At 37.5% G+C, this 10133-nt stretch overlaps 1 protein-coding gene across 2 annotated transcripts in view; it reads right to left on the bottom strand.

Annotated features, from left to right (window-relative positions):
• Positions 1 to 7582: 7582 nt before the first annotated feature.
• The window catches only part of LOC103468213 (homeobox protein Hox-B8a), a 5909-nt gene continuing 3358 nt past the window's right edge, over positions 7583 to 10133 (bottom strand). Inside the window, exon 2 of one of the 2 annotated variants that reach the window (XM_008415117.2) lies at positions 7583 to 9707. In XM_008415117.2, the coding sequence (XP_008413339.1) occupies positions 9313 to 9707 (395 nt within the window). In that variant the 3' untranslated portion in view covers positions 7583 to 9312. The remainder of the gene's footprint in view (positions 9708 to 10133) is intronic. The other variant, XM_008415118.2, reaches the window with a different exon arrangement.

The raw sequence follows: 10133 nt of genomic DNA, 5'->3' as shown, positions 1-10133 counted from the left end.
ATCTGTCCCTCTTTTCTTAAATAAAATGTTATATCAAACCTATGTTGTCATTTTAAACTTTTGTACATAGTTTACCTATGATCTGCCAATAATGGTGTTTAACACCAGTGAAGAAACTTTTAGTGGTATGTTATGATTCAGACCTATCAGACCTAAAAATGTACATATATCCTTAGCTTTCATTCAATATGAAATCAACCCAAATCTGCACATAGATCCACATTCAAATGAAGGTTGAATCAACATTGACTCGTAACTGATTCAATGTAAAATCAACAGAAACATGCATGAAAATTGACATACAAATGATGTTTGAATCAACATTGATTCCTGACTAATTCAATGTAGATTCAACAGAAATGTGTACAGATCCTCGTTCAGATGAAGGTTGAATCAACATTGATTCCTGAATGATTCAATGTAGAATCAACACAAATATGCATGTAGATCCACAGTCATATGAGTGTTGAATCAGCATTGATTCAATGTAAAATAAACAGAAATATGTGTGCAGAACCACATTCAGATGAAGGTTTAATCAATGTTGATTCCTAACTGATTCAATGCAATATCAACACAAATATGCATGTAAATTGACATACAAATGATGGTTGAATCAACATTGATATGTCGGTTATGGTTGAAACCCTAACGTTGATTCAACATACAATTCACCGACCACTTTCAATGTTTCAATGTCAGCGTTCAATGTTGATTCAATGTTTCTGGCTGACATTGATTCAATGTTTCAATCATTCTGTGCTATCTGGGAAGTTATTTCAGGACTATTTTCTTTCCACATGTCTGAGGTGTTTATCACGCTTGGTAAGTTATTTCTTTTGGGAGGGTTTTCTGAGATGGTTTATAATTATTATTTTGAGTTGAGCTCAACCTGTATGATAGATGTCACGTTCGCCACACGGCTCGGTGTTAGCATTTATAGCTTAGCATGCCGAATGTCAGCGGAGTATAAGTGTTGGAAAAAATCAAGCCGGTGAACATTCAATCAAATTCTTGGCTAACTTGAACAGATCGTAATAATCGGAAGTATGTTTTTTCATGATGTTGAACGTTTACATGATTATTGGTCATATTTATCAACCTTTCAGATCGATTATTTTCCTTTGAAAAAAATGCAAAAGGCGTTTTCACGTTGAGAGCATTATTCCCGCTGTTGTGTCTTATACGTTTTGCAGCATGTTTTAATCCTTTTATTGCCTTTTTGTATATGTTAGAACCAGTTTGTTTGAGGATGAATCGCCAGTCGTCAGCCTAACCTCTCCATTCCGATCCCTCCATGTAGCTTGAATCTTCAAAGATTCAAGCTCCAAAAATGATTATGTAAGAGTTAATATCTCTGAAACTCTACATTTCTGTAGTTGAGGCTTGTTGTTAGAGTTGTAGTAAAAATGTATTCCTTCGTTCCATTTCTCATTGTTATGTTTTTTGTTTGTTATGATCCAGAGACCGACACTGGCTGTCCTACTCAGAGACTGAAGACTATCCGATGCAGTAGAGGAGCATGTTGGTGTCTCCGGCCAAACATCATGAACAGCCCAGCAACCTGAAAACATCCTGCTAGTGAGTGGACATCTCTTTAGTGGAGTGCAGAGAGGAACTGTCTCTTATCAACAGGAACAGAAACTGGGTAAGAAATGATGGATCTGATTATCAGATTGGTCTGTTATGTACTGTAATATCCACCCAGATAGCACACGATGTTAAATCAACATTGAAAAATAGTTAGAATCGTTGATTTTTGGTTGAAGTCGACAAAAGACGATGTATCAACCATCAAACAACCACCCAATCAAACCGTTGAAACTGTGTCATTGAATCAATGTTGTTTTGTGGTTGAAATCTGATGACTGAAAAGCCGAGGTCTGATTAATGGTTGATTTTTGGTTGAAGTCGACAAATGACGGTGGATCAACTATAAAACACACTCTAAAAAGAAAATAGTTGAACCAACTTAATTGAATTGCTTCTGTAGGTAAAAAGCAATTCAATTAAGTTTATCCAACTGAATTTATTACATTTATCCAACTTAAGTTATTAAGTTTAACCAACATATTATTATAATCATCCAACTCAATTTCTCCCTCACAGGAGGGAGCTGGAAATGCACCGTCAACCTTCCGACCACAAGACAACTGCTCTAACCACAGAGCCACAGTGGCTTACCAGGGAATCTATCCCTGGTTAGCTTGAGTCATTGTGTCAGTCGAGGGATACAAATGTATAGGACTTAATTATTTCAAGTAAAGTCAAAGTGAATCCAGTGTGTTTCAGCACTGTTCCTCCAAGCCCTGCAAGTTTTAGGCGTTTCCGTAATTCGGTACACATGATTTTAATTGATGTCTGATTAACGGGGTTTTGCTGAAATGAAAACATGCAGGTCAGTTTGCCTTGAGGACAAGGTTTTGGGAAGAACTCGTGATCTAAATGTTCAATCAATGGAAGCTGTTTTTCACACCCCTCTAGACACACCCCTTTCCCCCCACCACCCACCTGGGCCCATCTACCCCTCAATCTCCTCCCCCTTTCCACTCTCCTCCCACCCTCCTTGGGCTCTGGGTGAAACAATTTTAATTTTAGGTGAGGGTTTTAAATTTTCACATTTTATTTTGTTAAAGTTCTTTTGGCTCTAGTGGCCTTTATTTGATAGATAATTGACAAGAAAGGGGGTAATGAGAAAAGGGGAAAGACATGCAGCAAGGGTTCCCAAGGCTGGGAATCAAGCCTGCGACACCTGCATCGGGGACTGGGGCAGGGGTGGAAAGCTCCAGGCCTGGAGGGCCGGTCTCCTGCAACTTTTAGATGTGCCTCTACTTCAACACACCTGAGTCAAATAATAAGGTCGTTAGCAGGACTCTRGAGAACCTGCCTGAACAGAGGAGGTGATTCAGCTATTGGATCCAGGTGTGTTCCACCAGGGAGACATCTAAGAGTTGCAGGACACCGGCCCTCGATGACCACCCCTCATCACCTTCTCATCTCCCCCTACTCCCTCCCAAAACTCCCTGCACCCACTTGCTCCTCCCAGCCTTCCCCTCTTTACCCCCTCTCATCCCTTCTTCCCTCCCCCCAACCTTGAGCTTTGGGTCAGAACATTTTATTACTAAGTGGGGGTTAATCATGTAGTGCGTAATGTTTCAAATTACGCACTACATGTTGAGAACAGTGGGTTGTGATTCCTTTATGTACATTTTCTTACTTGTCTGTAAATGTTATTACTGACTGTGCATAATGTGTTGACACAAAAACATCTACAAGTCTCTACTAGGAGTTGTACAGTCCGACTCCCCCTTTTTACACTAGTGGTTTGCCCCAACCAAACAGCCATTTTGCTGCTAGTTTGTTTGCAACTGGCTTCTGAATTGAATTATCCTCTGAGCAGTTTTATGGTAAGTTTTTCAATATTACTTTGATCTTAAATATGTTTATTGAAAAATAAGGCATTGTTTTGTGCCCATAGTAATCCTGGTTATTTTGGGGCAAAACAGATATTTTTAATAATTGAGGTCATGTCTCATTTTGTATTATTTTCATCCTCCCCACTGCTCCAGGCCTAAGTATGAAATCCTGCGAGATTTTGTGAGATTTGAGTTTTTAAAAAGTAGGGCAGGGCCTATTGTTTGGTCTGGGAGAGCATGTGGTGGACAAGGAAGTGTAAGGCTGGCTGCTCCAGGTGGGTTTTAAATTGTTGTGATAGTAATCACTTGTTTTTCATTTTTTTATTATGGTGTGCTTAGGGTCGTGTTTAGATGTGTCTCTGTTCCAGAACAACTGAGTTAGATGATTGCACGACCGTCTGCAGCCATCAAGAAGTGCAGAAGGTTGTTAATCATCCACAGATTAAATCCAGGTGAGACAGAAGGGGGAAACACTTAAAACAGGGGTGTCCAAAGTCGGTCCTTGAGGACCGGCATCCTGCATGTTTTAGTTCTCTCCCTGGTTTAACACGCCTGGATCATATGATGGCTCGTTAGAGGCCTAAGTGGAACATTGACAAGCTGAAAAGGTTACTACCAGCAGGGAGAGATCTAAAATATGCAGGATGCCGGCCCTCGAGGACCGACTTTGGACACCCCTGACTTAAAACATGTAAGGCAGGTGAAACACTGAACTAAACCTGCTAATGACTGATTCAGTCTGTTGATTCTTGTATTGGTAACCGGTTAAAATGAACTGGACTATTATTACTGGTGTGGGATCTTTATCAGCACGTGGACATTTTGCAATAAATTTAATAAACTTATTTGGAAATATTTATAGTTGATTGAAGATTAAACCAGCCATTTGGAAGTTTATTCTGTATAAATTATAAATTTTTCCAACTACAGTACCTTTTGCTCCATTTATCTGTCTCTGGTGTGTTAAATGAACCCTGATCCTTCTTGAGTTTTATATTTAGGTTTTCTGATTAACAGCCTTTTTTTTAAATATTGATTCCCTCATTTTAACATGAGTGCAGCATCATAAATCCTACACTAGACTGCAGCTTCATAGGTAAATGTAGTTGTATTCGTAAACATTAAGATAAATATTAATGAAAGATTAAGATAAAAATTAACTTAACAGTGAGTGTACATGGGGAACTATATGGTTTGTATTTGTTCTCAGGCCAGTACACTGTTTAATCTTTCAATGTCTTTCAGAACTTTTCAACTGTTTATCATCTTTCTAACTGGCACCTTCCTCACTATTATTTTTGTGTTTTTCAGCCATTGCCCTGCAGTTTGACCAAAAGCTGACTCTTGAGGACTGCAGTAAAACTGTCAAGAAGTAGCTTCATTACGCACCAGAACGAGAGGAAGACATCACAAGGAATCAAAGTGACTCCAACCAGAGTGAACCTGGGGTTACCACAACTTGTACTGTATCCCTGGTTCATACAGTACAAAGCTTAACCTCATGGACTCTGTTCTTCTGTGGACAATAGACTGTTATTCTGACAGTCAAAAAGGAGTCAAATATGTTTAAAGACTTTTAGTGGTATGTTATGATGCAGACCTAAAAGACCTAAAAATGTACATAAATCCTTAGCTTTCATTCAATATGAAATCAACCGTAATCTGCATGTAGATCCACATTCAGATGAAGGTTGAATCAACATTGATTCCTAACTAATTCAATGTAAAATCAACAGAAATATGTGTCCAGATCCACGTTCAGATGATGGTTGAATCAATATTGATTCCAGACTGATTCAATGTAGAATTAACACAAATATGCATGCAGATCCACAGTGTTGAATCAACATTGAATTAATGTAAAATAAACAGAAATATGTGTGCAGAACCACATTCAGATTAAGGTTGAATCAATGTTGATTCCTAACTGATTCAAAGCAATATCAACACAAATATGCATGTAAATTGACATACAAATGATTGTTGAATCAACGATATGTCAGTTATGGTTGAAACCCTAACGTTGATTCAACATTCAAGTCACCGACCACTTTCAATGTTGTTTCAATGTTAGCGTTCAACATTGATTCAATGTTTCAATCATTCTGTGTCATCTGGGCAGTAATCTACCTGTTAAAAGAAAATGTACTCTATCATATCACATGAACTGCTTGCTTTACTTTCTCCACCTTGTACTTTGAACAATTTCATGCATATTGTATTGAAGAAAAATTTATTAAACATACTGCATTTTGTATTGCACGACTGATATGTCGGACCGTTTGATAAGCAATATGTGAATGAAAATAATTCCACGTAATATGTTTTGTAATTAAGGTGCATGTTTTGAAATAAATTCATTTGAGAAAATCATTGTCTCTTTATTAAATGCTTATTTTCCAAATAATTTTTAAAAGTTCCAAACAAATTACCTATTTAATACTAATTACAAATAACTCTCAAGGAGTTAAAGAAATACTCTGTAGGAGTTAATATTAAGATCTAACACTGAATTAGTGTTAGAAAGTGTTAAATTATTAACTCCAGCAGATTTTATATTTGACACTTTATAAGAGTTAAGGTACTAACTCTCCAAAAAGAGTTAAATTAACACTTTCTGGTGTGGACCCTATAGACACTTTAAAAGTGTTGAAATCAAATCTGACAGTGTTAATCTGGGCCTCCTGGATTTGCTGTGCATGCTTTTTTTAATCTCTGGTGTGTTTTCCTTATTGTAATTTCTCATGCTGCTTCTGAGAAGTGCCAAACTGCTCTTTTGTTGTTCTCGCAACAGTAGCAATAAAAATAGTTGATTGGATTGCATGGCAGTACAGCCAGAGGAAGCTACAGGAAGCTTGTCTTGGGTGTACTTTGAGCGTAAACTCAATTCTATAGTGATTAAGTTGCACCTAAATTAATTTAATAACCACTGCAAATTAGAACAGATTTAAACATCTTCAAATAATTCCAACAAACAAATTACTGAAACTGTTTGGAAAAAGTCTTTGTAATACTGTATTGCTTTTATTAATTTTTTTTAAGTCAACACTAAAATCCTGTGGCAATGACTACTTCAGTCTCCAAATCATCTAAGTCTTCATGAGAGCACACATTTATAAACATTTGGCTACATCAGCTGTGCTTGAGATAGAACACCTCAATACACTGAAAAAAGAAAATAGTTAAACCAACTTAATTAAATTATGGCAGTTGGTAAGTTTATCTTAACTTAATTTATTAAGTTGGTTTAACTTGACAAATTTAAGTCAGTCTTACCCAAGTCATTTAGTTTTCTTCAAATAAAGAAGTAAACTAATAAAGGATCCTTTTTAAGGTTTTTTTTTTTGGCTCAAGCGGTCTTTATTTGAGACTAGCTAGATCGGAAAGTGTGTAATGAAGCAGGAAAGACATTCGGCAAAGGTCAGTAGGTCTGGAATTGAACCTCCAACATCCGAATGGAGGACTAAGACCTCCTTGTGAGGGTTGTGCTCTACCCCTGTGCCTCCACAGCACCCCAACAGGTACAGAATCTGTCCCTTGTGTCATGATGTAAGATGTACAAACGTGGCATTGAACTTAATTGTTTCAACTAAAGTCAATGTAAAAATTTAAGTTAAAAAAAATTTAAATTAATTCAACACAAAAAGTAAGTTGTCATCACTAAACCAACTCATAACATGAACTACAACCCAAATACATTTTTTAGAGTGTACAGACCTGAACAGATCATATTTCTACTGCATGTTAGAAATATGACTAAGTTTAGGGAATAGTCCTGGAAGTTAAGAGAAGAGCTTATTGCCTTGAACAAACATGGAGAGTGACACAAAATGATAGCAAATTCTCAATAATCCTAGATGGTTAAAAGCATAGTTTGTAGTTTAAAGGAGCAGTGGCAATATGCTACTTAGAAAACAGAAGTCTCAAAAGTTTTCAACAGTTTTCACCACATCCTTAAGGATGCAGGTGGCCAACAACCCTTAGACTGTGAAAAGATATAGAGCCAGACTTGGTAACTGAGATTTCAGGTTTCACTGTGTGGCTCATACCAAACGCTGTAGTGTGGTGTGTTGAACTCCAGGATCCACACCACTATTGACCCAAAGGCACAGGAAATGTCAGCTCCTATTTACTCAAGGCTATAAAAATAATACTAAGATTTAGGTACTATTTGATGAGCATTATGGATTAATTCTCTAATGTCCATATATGCATGAAGTGAACATATTAAACATGTGGTGAAAAAAAAGCTCTGTCCAGAGTGAGGCGTAGCAGTGACTAGATGATGTTCTGGGTCTGCTTTCTCTGGCACAGGAAAAATGCAGGATTGGGGGGCCAGAAGGATTCAACTAAGCATCAGGAAATTCTAGGAGAAAAAGTCAGGAAGCTTTTTCTTTGGCCTTATTGGATCTTTGAACAGGATAATGATGTCAAGCTTAACTCAAAGTACTACAGAACTGGATTTCAGAGGATGTACAGGAATATACTAGAGTGGGCAGTATAGTCTCTATTCAAAATGTTTGGTGGGATTGGGAAATAGCATATAAACTCAACCCAAAAATTAATTACAAGCCATTGTCCAATCTACCAACAGCAGGGAATCGAATCATATTTGCAGATTGTTACAGCAGCATCAGATAATTTGTGTTGTTGTTCTATTCTGTTTCCTGCAAATAACATAGGTCGTATATTTTGGAATAATTTTAGGTGCAAATATAGAGACCTCCTTTTTGAATATTACTTTGCAAATGGAGGGATTTTTAAATTGGCGATTTAGGATTTTTTTTCATACCATTTTCAGATTGACTTATCTGCAAATTGTGATTTTGTTTGTGTTGAGTGGGAATGGGCTCTGATGAAGGTGGAGATAATAAAAGAGTAGGTTTAAGTTCAGTGTTAACGTTTTGCCATTTAACGAAATGTGTTTAGATCATTGGGAATGAAACAACAAGGACAGGGAAATGAGACTGGGATTTAAAGATTAGATACATAATCATTATACAGGCTGAATAATGAAAAACGGCAGTGAGAATTCTAGTTAACATCAAAATGAGACATTTAAAGATTTGACCAAGTTATTTAAACTATCATTCTCACTGGCTCAGAGAACATTCCAGAAAACAATCATATATATAGCCAGTTTTTTCAACAAATTTTATTGTTATTTTTATTTACTATCTTTTTTCATCTGCACTGTGCGCATGCTCTTTTTCCTAAACGATATAGGAATACAACATAAAACAAATATCCTTGACATAGGCTACGTCAAAAAACGAACTAAAATGACAGTGTGTAAAAAATGAGAGACTCAACCTACTGAATCGGCATAAATAGGCAGTTTCATGTTGTTGGAAATTTCATTAATCATCATCTTCATAATTATCATAAATCATAGTCATAACAACAAGAACATTGACGTGAGAATTACAGTAAAAAGTGCACCATCATATTTAACTTAAAAACTATACAGCTGCCAAAGATGAAACTGTTAATGATAAAGTTCTAACAATATAGAAATGTTTCACGATACTTGTTCCACAAAAAAAGGAAGCTACCCTTTAATCTTATTTCTTTTATCTTGTTCGTGAGGGCTGGGGTGGGAGTTACATATTTGATAAGTGCCATCCAATTAAGTTGATCTACAGCGGTTTGAGTTATTTTATTTTTATTTTTTGCCTTTTAGCTCTTTCCTGTGGTTTTGACAGTCATCAAACCTTCAGTCCTTCCAACTCATCGCTCTTACAATTCTGGAGACTCATCTGACGAATCACGGAGAGAGCAGGTAGTTTATTGGCCTCGTTAAAGTTAAAATAGTCCACTGATCCAACTTCAACCATCACCTTTATTGGCCTTTTAGATTAGCCACCCCCGATCCCTCGAAATTATCTGCCTCTCTTTACATTTGTTTGTGTGTTTTCTCACAGCAGTCCTCACTGACGGAGCCCTGAGACCCCGCCGTACCCGACCCCGTGCCTGCCCCTCCACCCCCTTCTCCACTGCCTCCACCGCTACCACCACCGGCCTCTCGCAGTTCCTTCTCCCTCCTCTCCCGTTCCACCGCCTCCTGTTCACTCTTGCTACTGGGGAACTTGTCCTTGTTGTTCTCCTTTTTCCACTTCATCCTGCGGTTTTGGAACCAGATCTTAACCTGCCGCTCTGTCAACGCTAATGCGTGCGACACCTCGATTCGGCGTTTCCTGGTTAGGTAGGGGTTGAACAGGAACTCTTTCTCCAGCTCCAGAGTCTGGTAGCGACTGTAGGTCTGCCGACCTCTTCTTCTGCCAGCAGCTACTGGGGAAAGGTGAGAGAGAAAGATGAAGGAAGACATGTAGAGAAGAATTAATAAAAAAATAATAATAACAGGAGACCTGCATTCTTCTCACTTTGTAATTTGATATAGTAATCAGCATTTTTAGGGAATCGTTTCCTTATATTGACTATGACAGGTTTATTATGTGGTCAATAGATTATGTCTCCAAAGTAAGTTCGATGGGGAGAAAGAACATTTTGGACAAGTTTGTGATGGTTTTGTTCTAAGCTTCACTTAGAAGTGGGATTTAGTCCAATTGAAGAACTTAAAACTTGTCAAAAAGAAGAAGCACTTCTAAAGCAATCCGTCGCACTTGTATAAATTACTGATTCCAACAAAGAATCAAATGAATGTAACCTTATCTGTTAAAATAATAACAGCCAGTAGGGGGTTTAAAAACAGGTGCA

The sequence above is a fragment of the Poecilia reticulata genome, linkage group LG8 (genome assembly GCF_000633615.1).
Source record: "Poecilia reticulata strain Guanapo linkage group LG8, Guppy_female_1.0+MT, whole genome shotgun sequence".
Taxonomy (NCBI): domain Eukaryota; kingdom Metazoa; phylum Chordata; class Actinopteri; order Cyprinodontiformes; family Poeciliidae; genus Poecilia; species Poecilia reticulata.
This window is presented reverse-complemented; position numbering and strand designations above follow the sequence as displayed.